The sequence below is a fragment of the Dendrobates tinctorius genome, unplaced genomic scaffold (genome assembly GCF_039654945.1).
Source record: "Dendrobates tinctorius isolate UK_male_01 unplaced genomic scaffold, ASM3965494v1 ptg000013l, whole genome shotgun sequence".
In the NCBI taxonomy this organism is placed as follows: Eukaryota; Metazoa; Chordata; class Amphibia; order Anura; family Dendrobatidae; genus Dendrobates; species Dendrobates tinctorius.
Genome location: NW_027361681.1, coordinates 9447046 through 9464939, shown reverse-complemented (window position 1 = coordinate 9464939; position 17894 = coordinate 9447046). Strand labels below are relative to the sequence as shown.

General features: G+C 47.9%; 1 protein-coding gene across 9 annotated transcripts in view; it reads left to right on the top strand.

Annotated features, from left to right (window-relative positions):
• Positions 1-17894, top strand: part of GARNL3 (GTPase activating Rap/RanGAP domain like 3) — a 222766-nt gene that overhangs the window by 179046 nt on the left and 25826 nt on the right. For all 9 annotated transcript variants that reach the window (XM_073558622.1, XM_073558613.1, XM_073558654.1 and 6 more), the window contains 12 exons: positions 182-281; positions 2645-2763; positions 2843-2907; positions 3458-3521; positions 6655-6681; positions 6820-6895; positions 7434-7532; positions 7697-7800; positions 8144-8252; positions 8512-8557; positions 8640-8746; positions 8828-8943. In XM_073558622.1, the coding sequence (XP_073414723.1) occupies positions 182-281; positions 2645-2763; positions 2843-2907; positions 3458-3521; positions 6655-6681; positions 6820-6895; positions 7434-7532; positions 7697-7800; positions 8144-8252; positions 8512-8557; positions 8640-8746; positions 8828-8943 (1032 nt within the window). The remainder of the gene's footprint in view (positions 1-181; positions 282-2644; positions 2764-2842; positions 2908-3457; positions 3522-6654; positions 6682-6819; positions 6896-7433; positions 7533-7696; positions 7801-8143; positions 8253-8511; positions 8558-8639; positions 8747-8827; positions 8944-17894) is intronic.

Below are 17894 nucleotides of genomic sequence, written 5' to 3'. Positions count from 1 at the left end.
ATAACCAGTATACCACCATACGCCAGCATAATATAACCAGTATAGTGCCATACACCAGCACAGTGTAACCGCTTGTTACTAGTATACTGCCATGTATCGCATTGTTTCTTCATGTACGTTCCCCTCCTGCTGTATGGTGTCCTTTATTGATGGTTATATCACTCAAATTTGTCCTCTGCAGATCAGTGACTACACGCCGGGGGTCTGGAGACGGACTGACGTTCACCTGGAGAATCCCGAGTATCACACACGATGGTACTTCAAGTATTTCCTGGGGAAAGGTGAGTTCAGCCACCACATAAATGAAACTCAAATTAGCCTGCAATGGTGGGTGGGGCGCTCTGTAGGGACTGCATGCTGGAGGCAGTCTTGCGAGGGTGGCACGCTCTTTGGGGACCATGTGCTGGGGCGGTCTTGTGGGCAGTGTGTTCTGCAAAGACAGTGCTGGGCGTGGTGTTTCAGCCGGCGTGCCCTGAGGGGACTATGTGATGTGGATGGTGTGCTCTGCGGAGACCATGTGCTGGGGGTCGTATTACAGGTGACGGGCTCTGCAGGGACCCAGTGGCAACCTCCCACGGCTCTAGTTGATACAACTAGACCAAGGTGTTTATAACTCCCAGCTTGCTGCTGGGAGTTGCCAGTGATATTTCCATTTCCCAATGTTGAGGCTTGGAACTATAGCAGTTGGCTATCTTCCTCTTTGGTGTCTGGAAGACCTCTGTGGTACTCCTGAGTCTCCTCAAGTAAAGTGTTCCTCTTGTTCGTCTATCCTCTTCGGTCTTTAGTTGTAGTGTGGATTGACTGGTGCTTATCCTGTCCTTCCCTATGCAAGGCTTATTGCTAGGGTCTGGCAGGGATTAGGTATCCTGCTCGGCGAAAGGTGCAGAACCTATATAGGGACATTGGGGCAGACAGGGTGACATTAAATCTGACTAGGGGTCTCTACTCCCCCCCTTCCCTAGTATTGGGTTCACTTCCCCTTATCCCTTTGTGTTGCACTTAGTCTTTCCTACATTGTGCTTGACAGACGTGCTTTGCTGGGGGTGGTCTTGTGTGAGATGTGATATGTGAGGGCTGCGTGCTGGGAGTGGTTTTGTGAGATACATGCTCTATGGGGGCAGTGTGCTATTGGTCTTTCGGGAGACTTGCTCTGCAAGGACTGTGTACTAGGAGTGGTCTTGCGAGTGTTGTGCTCTGCGGAGACCGTGTGCTAGGGGTCGTATTGCGGGCGGCGGGCTCTGCAGGGGCTGGGCCTTGTGACGGGGATCTTACGGGAGACTTGCTCTTTTCTGGGACTGTGTGCTGGGGTGGTGTTGGGGGAGACGTGCTCTGCTGGGGGTGGTCTTGCGGGAGCCGTGATATGCGAGGGCCGCGTGCTGGGGGTGGTCTTGCAAGAGGCATGCTCTTTGGGGGCCTTGAGCAAGGGGTCTTGCAGGAGACATGGTATGCGAGGGCCGTCTGCTGGGAGTCATCTTTTGGGAGACATGTAGGACTGTGGGACTGTGTGCTGGGGTGGTCTTATGAGAGATGTGCTCTGCTGGGGTGGTCTTTTGTTAGACATGCTATTTGAGGACTGTGTTCTGTGGGTGGTCTTGCGGGAGACGTGCTCTCTAGGGGCCGTGTGCTAAAGATGGTCTTGCGGGAGACGTGCTCCTCGGTGACCATGTGCTGGGGGTGATCTTGTGGGAGACGTGCTATGCGAGGAGTGTATGCTGGGGGTATTCTTGCTGGAGAGGTGCTCCGCGGTGACCGTGTGCTGGGGGTGGTCTTGTGAGAGGCGTGGTTTTGCGGGAGACAAGCTCTGCCGGAGCTGTGCGCTGAGAGTGGTCTTGTGGGAGATGTGCTATGTGAGAGCTGTGTGCTGGGGGTGGTGTTGCTGGAGACTTGCTCTGCTGGGGGTGCTCTTGCAGGAGACGTGCTCTGCAGGGGCTGTGTGCTGGGGGTGTTCTTGCGGGAGACATGGTTTTGCGGGAGACGAGCTCTGCTGGAGCTGTGCGCTGAGGATGGTCTTGTGGGAGATGTGCTATGTGAGGGCTGTGTGCTGGGGGTGGTGCGCTGGAGACTTGCTCTGCTGGGGGTGCTCTTGCAGGAGACGTGCTCTGCAGGGGCTGTGTGCTGGGGATGTTCTTGTGGGAGACGTGGTCTTGGAGGAGATGTGCTCTGCTGGGACTGTGTGCTGGGGTGGTTCTTTTGGAGATGTGCTATGCGAGGGCTGTGCAGGGGGTGGTCTTGCTGGAAACTTGGTCTGCTGGGGCTGTCTGCTGGGAGTGGTCTTGTGGGAGATGTGCTATGCGAGGGCTGTGTGCTGGGGGAGTTCTTGCAGGAGTCGTGGTCTGCAGGGGCTGTATTCTAGGCATGGCTTTGCGGGAGACGTGCTCTGCGGGGGACGTGTGCTGAGGGTGGTCTTGCGGGAGGTGCACTCTGCGGGGACGGTGTGCTGGGGGTGGATTTGTGGGCGGTGCGCTCTGCGGGGGCCATATGCTGTGGGTGGTCTAGTGGGAAGTGCACTCTACTGGGACTATGTGCTGGAGGGTGGTTTTGCGGGTAGTGCGCTCTGAGGGGACCGCGTGCTGGGGTGGCCTTGTGGGCAGCGTGCTCTGTGACTGTAGATTTTGGCCCTGGGTTGATGGTGTTTTGCTTTCAGTCCATCAGAACTATGTAGGGACTGATGCGGAGCGGAGTCCGTTCTTCTTGTCCGTGGTTCTTTCTGACCAGAATAATCAGCGCATTCCGCAGTACCGAGCGATCCTATGGAGGAAAACAGTAAGTGGCGAGGGCATAAAGCAGCGAGGGGGGCGTTCGCTCTGGGACCTCTCTTACTATTCTGTGATTGCTTTTCCAGGGGACGCTGAAAATTTGTCTTTCTTATTGTCCCACAAAAACCTTATCCGTGAAGTCTATACTAAGGTGAGTATCCTGGATCCCCCCCGTGGCCAGCGAGCCCTGGATCCAACCGCAGCCAGCAAGTCCTGGTTTCTCCCACAGCCGGCGAGCCCTGACTCCATGGTAGCAGAACTGTGTGTGACCTGACAATGTTATTAGAAACCAGGACCTATTTTTCAAAGAGCTCTGCTTACTGGGAGTGAATACTTTTATCCAGATGTTGACAATCTGTTCTGACCTGCTCCTGCTCACAGCTGGGAATTGGTTACAGTGTAACTTTGTGGATATACTCTAATCTAACCACAAAGGTAACACAAATCCTTCTCTACGCTGATACATTGTAACAGCCTTCAGCTGAGATAGCAGGACTAGGTTCTTGGTTTCCACCCTGTGAATGCTTCCATTCTTAATTCAGAATTTAACATGTAGTATTTATTTAGTCTCCCTCCACTGCTGACCCTTCTGTTATCTGGAGGGTTTTACAATGACCCTTGTAGATAATGTTCTGGTGTGCATATTCACTGGGGTCTCCTGTACCGGGGGGCGCAAATAACATCTCAATTTTATCTTTCAGTGCCATGAACCTAGACAAATTTGAGAAAAGTCCCAGGGAAATCCTAAACCCAGAGATTCAGAAGGTGAGAAGGCCTCCATGTTTACTTCAGTCCTCTCCCCCACGGGCATCTGTCCCTGCCCCCTTCTGTCATTCCCTCCACAGCCACCTGTCACTTTCTCCCCTCCCTTGCCCCCTACTGTTGTCCCCGCCCCTGCTATCATCCCCTCCCCTGCCCCCCGCTATTGTCCCCTCCACTGCCCCCCACTGTTGTCCTATACTCTTCCCCCCGCTGTCGTCACCTCCTTTGCCCCTGCTGTCGTCCCCTCCCCTGATGTCATACCCCACTCCCTACTCTTCCCCCCCGCTGTTATTCCCTTCCCTGTTGTGGTCCCCTGCTGTGCACCCCGCTGTTTTCCCCTCACCTTGCTGTCGCCCCCTGCTGTCGTACTCTACTCTTCCCCTCAGCTGTTTTGCCCTTCCCTTCCCCCTGCTGTCATCCCCTCCCCCGCTCTTGTACCCTAATCTTTCCCCTGCTGTTATCCCCTACTCTGCCCTTGCTGTTGTCTACTCCACTGCCCTCTGCTCTCATACCCTACTCTTCCCCCCGCTTTCGTCCCCTTCCCTATTGTCGTACCCTACTCTTCCTTCCGCTGTTGTCCCCTTCCCTGCTGTAGTCCCCTGCTGTCACGATCCCACCCGCTGACACCGATATGTCACGGACGGAGGGACGCGATGCAAGGCCGACACACGGCTATCACAGGCACAGGGGGGCTTATCCTAGTTATCCCACCGCTGGCACCATGTGATAAAAACAGCAAGCTAGTCTTGCCCTAACAATTTATCGCAGGGGGGTTATTTTGGATGTCCCACCACTGCTAACAGTATTTCACGAACTGCGGGGATTTATGTATATCCCACTTTTCAGCTCCACTTTGGAACTTGCAGCTCTCCGGCGCCCCCCCTTACCCTCAGGTCAGTCAAGGAACTACACCTGGGATAATTGGTCGCCGGCCGGCTGCTTTAATGAGGACTGGCCACCCGACACTCTGCAGTGAGGGAATTATAAAATGCTCTGGCCGCAGCCACCCAATTAGCTTATAAACTCCCTTTCCGTCACAGTCAGCAGTACCTGGGACCCAGACCACACTTCGCCGCCACCAGCTCCAGATTTCTCTGATTAAGTTATAAACTTAATAGAAGGGTTTGAAGCCAACTCAATTCAGTAGCGTAATTATCTAAAAGGCACATAAATTCATCTTAGAGCATGAAGACAAACTAATAAAGTTATAATTTATTCCCAAAGGCGGGCAGTGATTACAGAGATAAAAGATTTTACAAAGTGAGACATTAGATATGTACAATGCAAATATAAAATAAACGGGATTAAAATAGAGATTAACACTTATATTTTCTTAGATGGTCTTCAGGCTAACCATGTGGGTAGGAGGGCGGAGCCAAACGTCTCCACTCATCTGAGAACCTCTTGGAGTTACAATTCTGACTACAAAACTTATAATAACTATATCTCGTAGAAGGTACCTCGTATAAACACGCACATAGTCTCATCTTTTCCGTCCTGTCGAAGACAATAATTCAAGACCATGCAGTAATTATGTCACACCGTTTAGGAGGAATCCATTTCTCGGGTTCTGTTGGTGCTTGGACCATGAAAAACATTGGCTAGGAAGCTGGGTCGATGCCCTTCGCAGACATGTAATTTTCATATTTCTGTCGCGTATTGTTTTCGCGATCCAGCCTCTTTAATATTTCCCATACTTGTATCCAGCCGCATGGTGCTTCAAACAAAAGAAATCCTTTCCTGGCTAAGGGGGGAGAATCCTCACTGGGATCTCAGATTACACAGAGCAACACAGTGTGTGTGAGCCGAAGAGGGGGAGGAACAAGGGGGTGAGTGGCTGCAGGGACAGAATACAAAGCTGCAGCTGTAACAGGCTAAAGTCTCATCTGTAGGGTAGAGAATGGAAGAGTCTGGAATGTTCCAGAGAAGTCATACATATTTTACATTACCATTACACCTGCCCTCTGCTGTTGTCCCGTCTCCTGCTGTTATACCCTACTTTTCCTCCTGCTGTAATCCCCTACTCTGCCCCTACTGTCGTCCCCTCCCCCTGCTGTCATCCCCTCCCCTGCTGACGTCCCCTCCCCTGCCCCTGCTGTCATCCCCTCCCCTGCTGTCGTCCCCTCCCCCGCTGTCATAGTCTACTCTTCCCCCCTGCTGTTATCCCTTTCCCTGCCCCTGCTGTCTGCCCCCTGCTGTTGTTCCCACCCCTGCTGTTGTACCCTACTCTTCCCCCCACTGTTATCCCCTACTTTGCCCCTGCTGTCGTCCCCTCCCCAGCTGTCGACCCCTCCCCTGCCCCCCGTTGTCATCCCCTCCCCTGCTGTTATCCTCTACTCTTCCCCCCACTGTTATCTCCTTCCCTGTCCCCTGCTGTCGTCCCCTACCCCGCTGTTGTACCCTCACTGCTGTCATACCCTACTCTTCCCCCTGCTGTTATCCCCTTCCCTGCCCCCTGCTGTCATTCCCTCCCCTTCTGTCATCCCCTCCCCCGCTGTCGTACCCCACTCTTACCCCCTGCTGTTATCCCTTTCCCTGACCCTGCTGTCTGCCCCGTTGTCATTCCCACCCCCGCTGTTGAACCATACTCTTTCCCCCACTGTTACCCCCTGCACTGCCCCTGCTGTCATACCCTACTGTTCCCCCGCTCTTATCGCCTCCTCTGCTGTTGTCCCCTGCCCTCTGCTGTCATCCCCTCCCCCAGTGTCGTACCCTACGCTTCCCCCCGCTTTTATCCCCTACTTTGCCCCTGCTGTCATCCCCTCCCCTGCACCCCATTGTCATCCCCTCCCCTGCTGTCATCCTCTTCTCTTCCCCCCACTGTTATCCCCTTCCCTGCCCCCTGCTGTCATCCCCTCCCCCTGCTGTCATCTCCTCCCCTGCTGTAGTACTCTCCCTGCTGTCATACCCTACTCTTCCCCCCGCTGTTATCCCCTTCCCTTCTGCTGCTGTCGTACCTTCCATTGTCGTTGCCACCCCCTGCTGTCCTCCCCTCCCCACTGTCGTACCCTTCTCTTCCACCTGCTGTTATCCCCTTCCCTACCCCATGTTGTCATCCCCTGTCCTTGCTGTTATCCTCTCTCCATGCTGTCTTCCTCTCTTTCTGCTGTCGCTGACTCTCCTCTCTCCTCATTAGGATCTGCTAGTCTTGGAGGAGCAGGAGGTGAGTGCTGTGGAGCTCAGGGGACAGGAGTCGCTTCTCTGTATGTCAGATGTTTCCTGTGCATTATGGGAATAATCGCCAATAATAAGGTGCTCGGTGCCTGTGAGGAGCGCAGAGTAACATCTCTCTGATTTTTAGGGCTCAGTGAATTTTAAGTTTGGAGTTCTTTATGCCAAAGACGGACAATTAACGGATGATGAGATGTTCAGTAACGGTGAGAAACTAATTATATCCTTCTCAACTAGGGCGTCGCGTGCGGACGAACGGGCAGATGTGGTGATACTAGAGTTGGGAGGGCCCTTGCTGCAATGATGGGGGTGGTCAAGTGCCCTGGATGCAGGGATGTGGCTGGTCGGGAGGGGCGGGTGCGGAGATGTAGGCTCAGGGGCTTTGGTTGCATTGATGCAATGGATCAATGGGTGGGTGGGTGTGGTACTGCAGTGGGTCGAGGGGTGGGTGCAGTGATATGGCGAGTCGGGGGGCTCCGGGTGCGATGACGAGGCGGGTGGCTGCGGTGATGTGGCGGGTCGGGGGCTCCAGGTGCAGGTGTGGTTATGACGCCTCGTCCTGCACACACAGCAGTGGTTCCAGTTGCATGCAGTGGAGATTCCAGGCTGGGCAAAGCTCACTGAGTGGTTAGACACTCGCTTTGACTTTAACAAACCCTCAACTATCAACAGGACTAGGCCTTTCTTAGGCAGTTGTCTGCTCAGTCCAGCACTGCGCCCCCACAATCTCCTTTTCTCTTTCAGAGACTGGAAGCGAAAGTTTCCAGAAAATGCTGGACCTGCTCGGAGACATGGTCACGTTAAGGAGCTGGATCGGTTACAGGGGCGGATTAGACACCAAAAGTAAGTGCCCCCAAATGTTATATATTGGCTCACCTGTGTCGGGAGGTGCAGCCTAGGACGGGGTCCCAACGTCGGCGAACCACTCTTTACATGGCCCATTGTCAGCAGATCGGTGCCTGGAGCTGACACAGAATCACACTGAGTGCTTATACATTTGTTTGCAGATGATACCACGGGAACACATTCAGTGTACACAGTTTACCAAGGGCATGAGATCATGTTCCACATCTCCACCATGCTGCCATACTCAAAAGACAACCGACAGCAGGTAAGGAGCTATGGTGGTATCCCGCAGTGCACCCCCAAGCCCAGCAATCTGCTCGGGATGTGAGGGTCTGGGGTTGCCTCTTGTATGCAGAATTCATGTATGGGCCCGTGCCCAGGTCTGTTCTGTTACTTACCCGGGATAGTAACCTGCTCCTGCACACCATTTGCACCACGCCGTCAGACGATGGATGTGCCTTCCCGTGCCTCTCGGCTTACCTGTGACTTAATTTTGGTGCATGTTTCTGCCCCTTAGCAGGCAAGGCCCACACACTGTACATCAGTGTACCGGGCTGATCAGCGGGGGCTTTTGCTTGGATTGAGCCTCAGCTTTCTGTGTATTCCAGGTAGAGAGGAAGCGTCATATTGGGAATGACATCGTGACGATCGTCTTTCAGGAGGGCAAGGAGTTGTCTTCGGCCTTTAAACCATCCATGATCCGCTCCCACTTCACACGTATCCACCTGCTGTAGTGTCCCACTCCCAAGCAGGAGGAAGAAAAGCTCAGGCCGTATATGATGTACCAGACCACACTACCATCATCCTTGTCACTGAGACCTAGAGTATCAGCACATGAGTGACTGCCCCACATAGCGGCCATGTCTTCTCTCCTGGAGATGGTTGTCTGCAGCACATACTGGGTCCTCCTTCATCCACAGATGATGTGGGTTATAATCTCTTGAGTGTCCTCATCTTTCCTTAATATAAATGATAGATATATTTGCCTTGGTTCGATATAATAAACAGAAGGACAGTTACAGGTGAGTGTTGTGGCCAATATGGGGCGCTGCACACATTACACAGTTCGGACATGAATCAGTACACCTTCCGACTATACAACAGGCTGAAGATCTTTTCAGAGGAAAGTGTCCCTCTGTTCGGGCCTCCCCTGCCATCCCCACCTGTCTTTACCGACCACCAGGAATTCAGGGATTTTCTTCTAGTAAAATGTGAGTGTTTCCACCTGCAGCAGCCTCCATGATGTTGTGCCACCTTTTTACTGACTGTCTCCATTGTGTCTCCACTGCCAGTAATAAATGGTGAGAAGGCGACTCTAGAGACCCCAACATTTGCTCAGAAGCGGCAGCGCACCCTGGACATGCTGATCCGCTCCCTGTGCCAGGATCTCATGCCTGACTTGCATAAGGTTTGCCCAGTGTTGATGGTTTCCTCGTAGCTGTTGTGAAATATTCCACTGCGTGTCGCCCACACGGCAATCTGTTAAATCAGCGCCTCATCCAGAGCATCTGCTCTGTGCATGTCACCAGCCAGCACTGCAGATGTCAGTGACGGTTATCCGTATGACGAGTGATGATAGATACGAGCTGCCAGTGTGTTATATCACAGTGCCGGGCAAAAGTTTTAGGGAGGAAAAAGGTAGAATTTTCAGCTCCTGCTCAAAATCAATGGAACTTTATTCCATCAAAAAATTCAGTAAAAAAATTCAGTAAAAATAAGTGTCCAAGACATACAGTAAGGAAAGCAAGCGACGCATTTTGAATGTGTTGCTTGCTCTGCTTACTGTCCCACAGTTTGCTGCCTGTTCTGAGCTGATGGCACTGCTGGACAATTTCCAATATCAAAAGAAAGCAACACGTGTCTCATCTGCTGCACTACTGTAGGTGTTCTTGGCTGACTGCTGAATGTACAGTTGTGGCCAAAAGTATTGACACCCCTGCAATTCTGTCAGATAATACCCAGTTTCTTCCTGAAAATGATTGCAAACACAAATTCTTTGGTATTATTATCTTCATTTATTTTTGTCTTAAATGAAAAAACACAAAAAGAATTGTCCTAAAGCCAAATTGGATATAATTCCACACCAAACATAAAAAGAGGGTGGACAAAAGTATTGGCACTGTTCGAAAAATCATGTGATGCTTCTCTAATTTGTGTAATTAACAGCACCTGTAACTTACCTGTGGCACCTAACAGGTGTTGGCAATAACTAAATCACACTTGCAGCCAGTTGACATGGATTAAAGTTGACTCAACCTCTGTCCTGTGTCCTTGTGTGTACCACATTGAGCATGGAGAAAAGAAAGAAGACCAAAGAACTGTCTGAGAACTTGAGAAACCAAATTGTGAGGAAGCATGAGCAATCTTAAGGCTACAAGTCCATCTCCAAAGACCTGAATGTTCCTGTGTCTACCGTGCGCAGTGTCATCATGAAGTTTAAAGCCCATGGCACTGTGGCTAACCTCCCTAGATGTGGACGGAAAAGAAAAATTGACAAGAGATTTCAGCACAAGATTGTGCGGATGTTGGATAAAGAACCTTGACTAACATCCAACCAAGTTCAAGCTGCCCTGCAGTCCGAGGGTACAACAGTGTCAACCCGTACTATCCGTCGGCATCTGACTGAAAAGGGACTGTATGGTAGGAGACCCAGGAAGACCCCACTTCTTACCCCGAGACATAAAAAAGCCAGGCTGGAGTAGAGCTTTTTGGGCAAAGGCATCGACATAGAGTTTACAGGAGAAAAAAAGAGGCATTCAAAGTAAAAAACACGGTCCCTACAGTCAAACATGGCGGAGGTTCCCTGATGTTTTGGGGTTGCTTTGCTGCCTCTGGCACTGGACTGCTTGACCGTGTGCATGGCATTATGAAGTCTGAAGACTACCAACAAATTTTGCAGCATAATGTAGGGTGCAGTGTGAGAAAGCTGGGTCTCCCTCAGAAGTCATGGGTCTTCCAGCAGGACAATGACCCAAAACACACTTCAAAAAGCACTAGAAAATGGTTTGAGAGAAAGCACTGGAGACTTCTAAGGTGGCCAGCAATGAGTCCAGACCTGAATCCCATAGAACACCTGTGGAGAGATCTAAAAATGGCAGTTTGGAGAAGGCACCCTTCAAATATCAGGGACCTGGAGCAGTTTGCCAAAGAAGAATGGTCTAAAATTCCAGCAGAGCATTGTAAGAAACTCATTGATGGTTACCGGAAGCGGTTGGTCGCAGTTATTTTGGCTAAAGGTTGTGCAACCAAGTATTAGGCTGAGGGTGCCAATACTTTGGTCTGGCCCAGTTTTGTGTGAAATGATCAATGTTTTGCTTTTTGCTTCATTCTCTTTTGTGTTTTTTCATTTAAGACAAATTAAATGAAGATAATAATACCAAAGAATTTGTGTTTGCAATCATTTTCTTTTTTTTTATCTAATAGATTTTTATTAATAAGAATTCAAAATTCAGAATATACAGTAAATCTTCCACAAACAATAGATTTACAAATTGAACAACCCTATTCCCCCTCTCTCATCCCCCCCCATGTAGACAGCATATATAACTCTTTTCTCCATAAGATTCCTCTTACACCGTAATTTACCATTAGTCATCCTCTTTACCCATATTATCAATCAAACCATACAAAACAGAAATGTTCCTATGTCGGGGTATTAATGGTCTATCCACAACACCAGCATTGTAAAATATAGCACATTCCCATCAGTTAACTGTACCGTATTGTAGCCAGGGATTCCACAACCTCTCATAGGTTTTAGAATTGCCTCTTTTAGCATATATCCTTTCCTCCAGCCGGATGATACAAGACACATGTTTCACAAACTCTCTCCCAGAAGGTGGTTCTTTCCTGATCCAGTTCCTCGCAATCAGCTTCCTTGCTACATATAGTAGTCTGGATATAGCAAGCTTTGCACTATTAACTATTTCAATTTCTTCCACATATCCCAGTATGCAGACCAGTGGGTTTTTGGGTATAAGGCCGGGGTCACACTACCCGACGCAAAATACGGTCAGTATTTTACATGCGTAATACGGATGAATGGCCCCTAAACAGTGATCCGTATGTCATCCGTAATCAAGGTGTGGTCGCGTATTTTGCGCATGTTAGCATCCGTATGGCATCCGTACGGCGAGATTTTCTCGCAGGCTTGCACCGGGTGCGTATTTCTCGCAAGTCACATGTGTGGGCCGTGTGTAATCCGTATTTTTTGCGCACCAATAGACTTGCATTGGCGTACTACGGCCGTAGTACGCTGACAATCGCAGCATGCTGCGATTGGCACGGAGCCTAGAATACGGATGAGAAATATACGGCTGGTGCGAGGGACCCCATAGAGAATCATTGGTCCGTGTCTAATGCGTACGTTTAGCGCCTCTCACTCAGTCGTATTCCTCGCCAGTGTGACCCCGGCCTAACACTTCCGTAAGCCCCTTCTATTCTGTTAATGACATTAAACCAGAACGCAGATAGCCTTGGATAAGTCCACATCATATGAAGGATTCCGGCATCAGACCCCCCACATCTTGGACAGTCAGAGTTGTCCCTCAGCCACATTTTAAACATCAGAAGGGGGGTACGGTACACACGATGGATCACATAAAGATGGGACAACCTAGCTGGTTCACTCATAGTGAGTTTGGGGACATATTCTAAAACGCTGTCCCATACCTCGTCAGTCATCACCCCAATCTCTCCCTCCCATTTGGATCTTGCTTTAAGTGGGAACCCCATTAAATGTGTATGCAATATATCTTTGTAGGTTTTAGAAATTACCCCTTTCGTAAGTCCAGCACCACCACATATATAGTCCAACACTATGTCAGATTGTATCTGCAGGTTTCTGGAAAGTTTTTGAGCCGTAATGGCATGCCATACCTGACAGTAGTGGTACCATTCAGAATCCGGCAACTGAAACTCACTCTGTAATTGCACAAATGGTCTCAGCTCCCCGTTACCCATAATTTGAGACATTAATGTCAGCCCAATATGTTTCCAGCCTTCCAGTCTCCCAAGTTTCCAAATCTCTGGGAGGTTATTATTATCCCATATAACTGTGAATCTAGTCAACCCGGTCACCCTTCTCACCCTCTTTAGTCTCTTCCACAGGTCTTGTAAGAGTCGCAGAGTGGGACACCCATCTCCCATTACACCCTTCTTTCCATTCTCTAGGCCAAGTATCAACGGGTTTCTATTTAGTTCGTATTCCAGCACTCCTCTGATGACGCCTGCCTTCTCTTGATTAGACCACCCTCTGAGATGTTGACTTTGCGCAGCTAAAAAATACAGTTCCTGATTTGGTATTGCCAGTCCCCCCTCATCCTTTGGTCTTTGCAAGGTTTCTAGCCTTATTCTAGGTTGTTTCTTACCCCATACCAAGGCCCTAAACAGTGAATTCACCACTCCGAACCTTTTCTGCGGTATCCAGATTGGGGAGTTGTGTAATATATATAAAAGCTTGGGCATTAAAACCATTTTAAGGAGATTAATCCTTCCCACCACCGACAAGTGTAATTTGTTCCAAGTGTCCACCTTAGTTCTTAGAATTGCCATTAGGGGTACTAGATTAGTATTAAGGTACTCAGTCATCGGTAGGGAAACCTGTATCCCCAAATATTTAAACATTTCCACACATTGTACTTTATTGGCCCCTATGTCTTCCTGAGTCCATACCACCTCCTTGTCCACTTTAAATAGGCTTGATTTAGACGAATTTATGGTCAGTCCTGAGATCTCACCGAACCCCTCAATGGTCTGCACAGCATGATCCAATGAAGCCAAGAGGTCCCCTAGGAATAACAAAAGGTCATCCGCATACAGGGCCACCTTTTCCTCCAAATCGCCATATTGAAACCCCTTTATTGCCTTGTTGCGTCTAATAGCAGCCACCAATGGCTCTATCGCAATAGCGAACAGGAGCGGTGACAATGGACAGCCTTGCCTCGTTCATTTGCAATCATTTTCAGGAAGAAACTTGAGTATTATCTGACAGAATTGCAGGGGTGTCAATACTTTTGGCCACAACTGTATGATTCTCAATGTTTCCTGTTTCTTGGTGTGTCTTTGGAAGAGCTTGAACAGCACATCATGAAACCCCAGTAGCTGCAGTATAACTGCGCTCAGTTTTGGTCACGGTGTATGACCTGGGACATGAAGCCATCTTTCACACCCTCACCTTTGTAGCAGAGTGTGGCTGTTTCTCATTTAGTGTTCAGCCTCCTACACAGCTTTTTCTGTTTCAGTTAAAGACTATGTTTCTACCTACATATAAGGCAGGAGTCACACTAGAGAGAAATCCGGACGAGTGCCATGCGAGAAAAAATCGCATTGCACTCGGACCAATGTTAATCTATGGGGCAACTCCAATCCTCCTTTTTTTTCTCGCCCATACTATACGTGCCGGTGAAATCGCAGCATGCTGCGATTTGCACCGTATTACGGCTGAGACTCACCAATGCAATTCTATGGGGGCAAGAAAAAAACGGATTACATACAGACCATGCGTGTGACTTGCGAGAAATATGCACCGGTGTCCTTTAGAAAAGCCGGCAATTCAGTGCGCTTTGCTGTAAAATCACACTGACAGGTTAAAATAGAAAGTTAGAATACATGTATACACATAGTATAGGTATATATATATCTAATATATAAAGCTCAATGTGGGTGTGTATGTGTGTATGTATGTCTGGGATTGGCATCTGCACCGTCGCAGCTACAGCCACAAAATTTTGCACAGTCACATGCCTGGACCCCGAGATCGTCATAGGCTATGTTGTGAGGCGAAATTTTAACCCCGCGCGTTCCAATTCACCAAACAATTTTGCCTATTATTCTTATCATTTCTATGGTGTTATCGTCCTTCTGTAAAGCTGGAAATAACGCAATTTATTACCGTGCCAACACAGACCACCCTCTGACACAGACTGCAGGGGGGGCCCAGTATCACACAGGATGGGATTAGATACACGGCTTAGCTGTCAGTATCACACAGGATAGGATTAGATACACGGCTCAGCAGTCAGTAACACACGATAGGATTAGGTACACGGCTCAGCAGTCAGTATCACACAGGATAGGGTTAGATACATGGCTCAGCAGACGGTATCACACAGGATAGGATAAGATACATTGCTCAGCAGTCAGTATCACACAGGATAGGATTAGATACACGGCTGAGCAGTCAGTAACACATGATAGGATTAGGTACACGGCTCAGCAGTCAGTATGACACAGGAAAGGGTTAGATACACGGCTCAGCAGTCAGTATCACACAGGAAAGGATTAGATACACAGCTCAGCAGTCAGTATCACACAGGATAGGATTAGATACACAGCTCAGCACACAGTATCACACGGAATAGTATTAGCTACACGGCTCAGCAGACAGTATCACACAGAATAGGATTAGATACATGGCTAAGCAGTGAGTATCACACAGGATAGAATTAGATACACGACTCAGCAGTCAGTATCACACAGGATAGGATTAGATACACAGCTCAGCAGTCAGTATCACACAGGATAGGATTAGATACACAGCTCAGCAGTCAGTATCACACAGGATAGGATTAGATACACAGCTCTGCAGTCAGTATCACACAGGATAGGATTAGATACACGGCTCAGCAGTCAGTATCACACAGGATAGGATTAGATACACGACTCAGCAGTCAGTATCACACAGGATAGGATTAGATACACGGCTCAGCATTCAGTATCACACAGGATAGGATTAGATACACGGCTCAGCAGACAGTATCACACAGGATAGGATTAGATACACAGCTCAGCAGTCAGTAACACACATGATAGGATTAGGTACATGGCTCAGCAGTCAGTATCACTCAGGATAGGATTAGATACACGGCTGATCAGTCAGTAACACACGATAGGATTAGGTACACGGCTCAGCAGTCAGTATCACACAGGATAGGGTTAGATACATGGCTCAGCAGACGGTATCACACAGGATAGGATTAGATACACTGCTTAGCAGTCAGTATCACACAGGATAGGATTAGATACACGGCTGAGCAGTCAGTAACACACGATAGGATTAGATACACAGCTCAGCAGAAAGTATCACAAAGGAGAGAATTAGGTACACAGCTCAGCAGACATTATCACACAGGATAGGGTTAGATACACAGATACAGATGTTGTTTATCAAAAGGCTCTTGAATGAGTTGAAAATAAAATACTATCAATACTTGGTTAATCGTTTAGTTAATTTATGTTGCAAATCTGCAGTGTTGAATATATGATGTGAAATGTTTTTATGTGCAATATAATCATTATAATTAGTTATAACTAACCACAGTTGGTTACTATGCCCAGGCAACGCCGGGCTCATCAGCTAGTATATTTATATATGACATTGACAAACATATATATATATATATGTTAAAAAAATAAAGGGAACACATCCTAGTACATTTTGTTGTTTATGTGTTCCCTTTATTTTTTTTGAGCAGTGTATATGTGGGAATATATATATATATATATATATTTATTTATTTCATAGAGATATAGATAGCAGAATAGGTAAAAATGAAATTGTCGACATCTGTAAAATCATTACAGAACCCGACAGGATATGAGACATGGTTTACGTACAGAAAACCATTGCATATCCATTAGATTTATATATGTCCCTCACTAATAATGTTAGTAGTGTATGTATGTGGGAAAATTTTGGAGCTGTAGGTGTTAAATTAAAGGATTAATTCACGGAAATAGCAAACATAGGGGGCTCCCTCGCAATTTTCTCCGCCAGAGAGGGCAAGCCAGTGACTGAGAGCAGATATTAATAGCCTAGGGAGGGACCATTGTTTTTGTGCCTTCCCCCTGGCTTAAAAAATCTGCCCCCAGCTACTCCAGAAAGGGTGCATCTGTAAGATGAGCCAATTCTGGCACTTACCCTCTCTCTTCCCATTGCCCTGTAGCAGGTGGCATATGGGGTAATAAGGGGTTAATGTCACCTTGCTATTATAAGGTGACATTAAGCCTGGTTAATAATGGAAAGGTGTCAATAAGACACCTATCCATTATTAATCCACTAGTCTTTAACGGGTTAAAAACACACACACACACACACACTAAGCATAAAGACTTTTAATGAAATAAATAAACACACATTTTTTCCATCTTTATTTAACTCCCAATCCAATCGAAGCCATCGTTCTCCTGTAAAAAATGAAAAAAAAAGCAGCAATATTCCATACCTGTCCACTGTAAAGTCATGTCCCACGCTGCAATCCATCTGAAGGGGTTAAATAGTTTACAACCGGAAGCGGTGCTAATGCTACCGCCCCAACTGTAAACCACGGAGGAATGAAGGAAAAGCTGCCTGCGCAGCCTCCCCGCCTGACCGGAGATTAACTGATTAGCGTGGGAAAGTTTCTAAACATTTTCCCATGCTGTCAGATCACCGTGGGTCAAGCGGGGAGTCTGCGCAGCCTCAGTAACTACCGCTGACGTCATTAGCACCGCTCCCGGTTGTAAACTATTTAACCCCTTCAGATGGATTGCAGCGTGGGACTTGACTGTATGGCGGACAGGTATGGGATATTGTTGCTTTTTATTTGGGATTTTTTACAGGAGAACGATGGCTTCAATTGGATTGGGAGTTTAATAAAGATGGCAAAAATGTGTGTTTATTTCATTAAAAGTCTTTATTCTTATTGTGTGTGTGTTTTTTTTATCCCTTTCAGACTAGTGGATTAATAATGTATAGGTGTCTTATTGACACCTCTCCATTATTAACCAGGCTTAATGTCACCATACAATAGCAAGGTGACATTAACCCCTTATTACCCCATATGCCACCCGCTACAGTGCAATGGGAAGAGAGAGGGTAAGTGCCAGAATTGGCTCACCTTACAGATGCGCCTTTTCTGGGATAGCTGGGGGCAGATTTTTTTAGCCAATGGGGCCAAAAACAATGGTCCCTCCCTAGGCTATTAATTTCTGCCCTCAGTCACTGTCTTGCCCTCTCTGGCGGAGAAAATTGCACGGGAGCCCACGCAAGTTTTCTCCGTGAATTAATTCTTTAATTTAACACTTACAGCTCCAAAATTTTACACACATACACTACTAACATTATTAGCGAGGGACATACAGTTGTGGCCAAAAGTATTGACACCCCTGCAATTTTGTCAGATAATACTCAGTTTCTTCCTGAAAATGATTGCAATCACAAATTCTTTGGTATTATTATCTTCATTTAATTTGTCTTAAATGAAAAAACACAAAAGAGAATGAAGCAAAAAGCAAAACATTGATCATTTCACACAAAACTCCAAAAATGGGCCAGACAAAACTATTGGCACCCTCAGGATAATACTTGGTTGCACAACC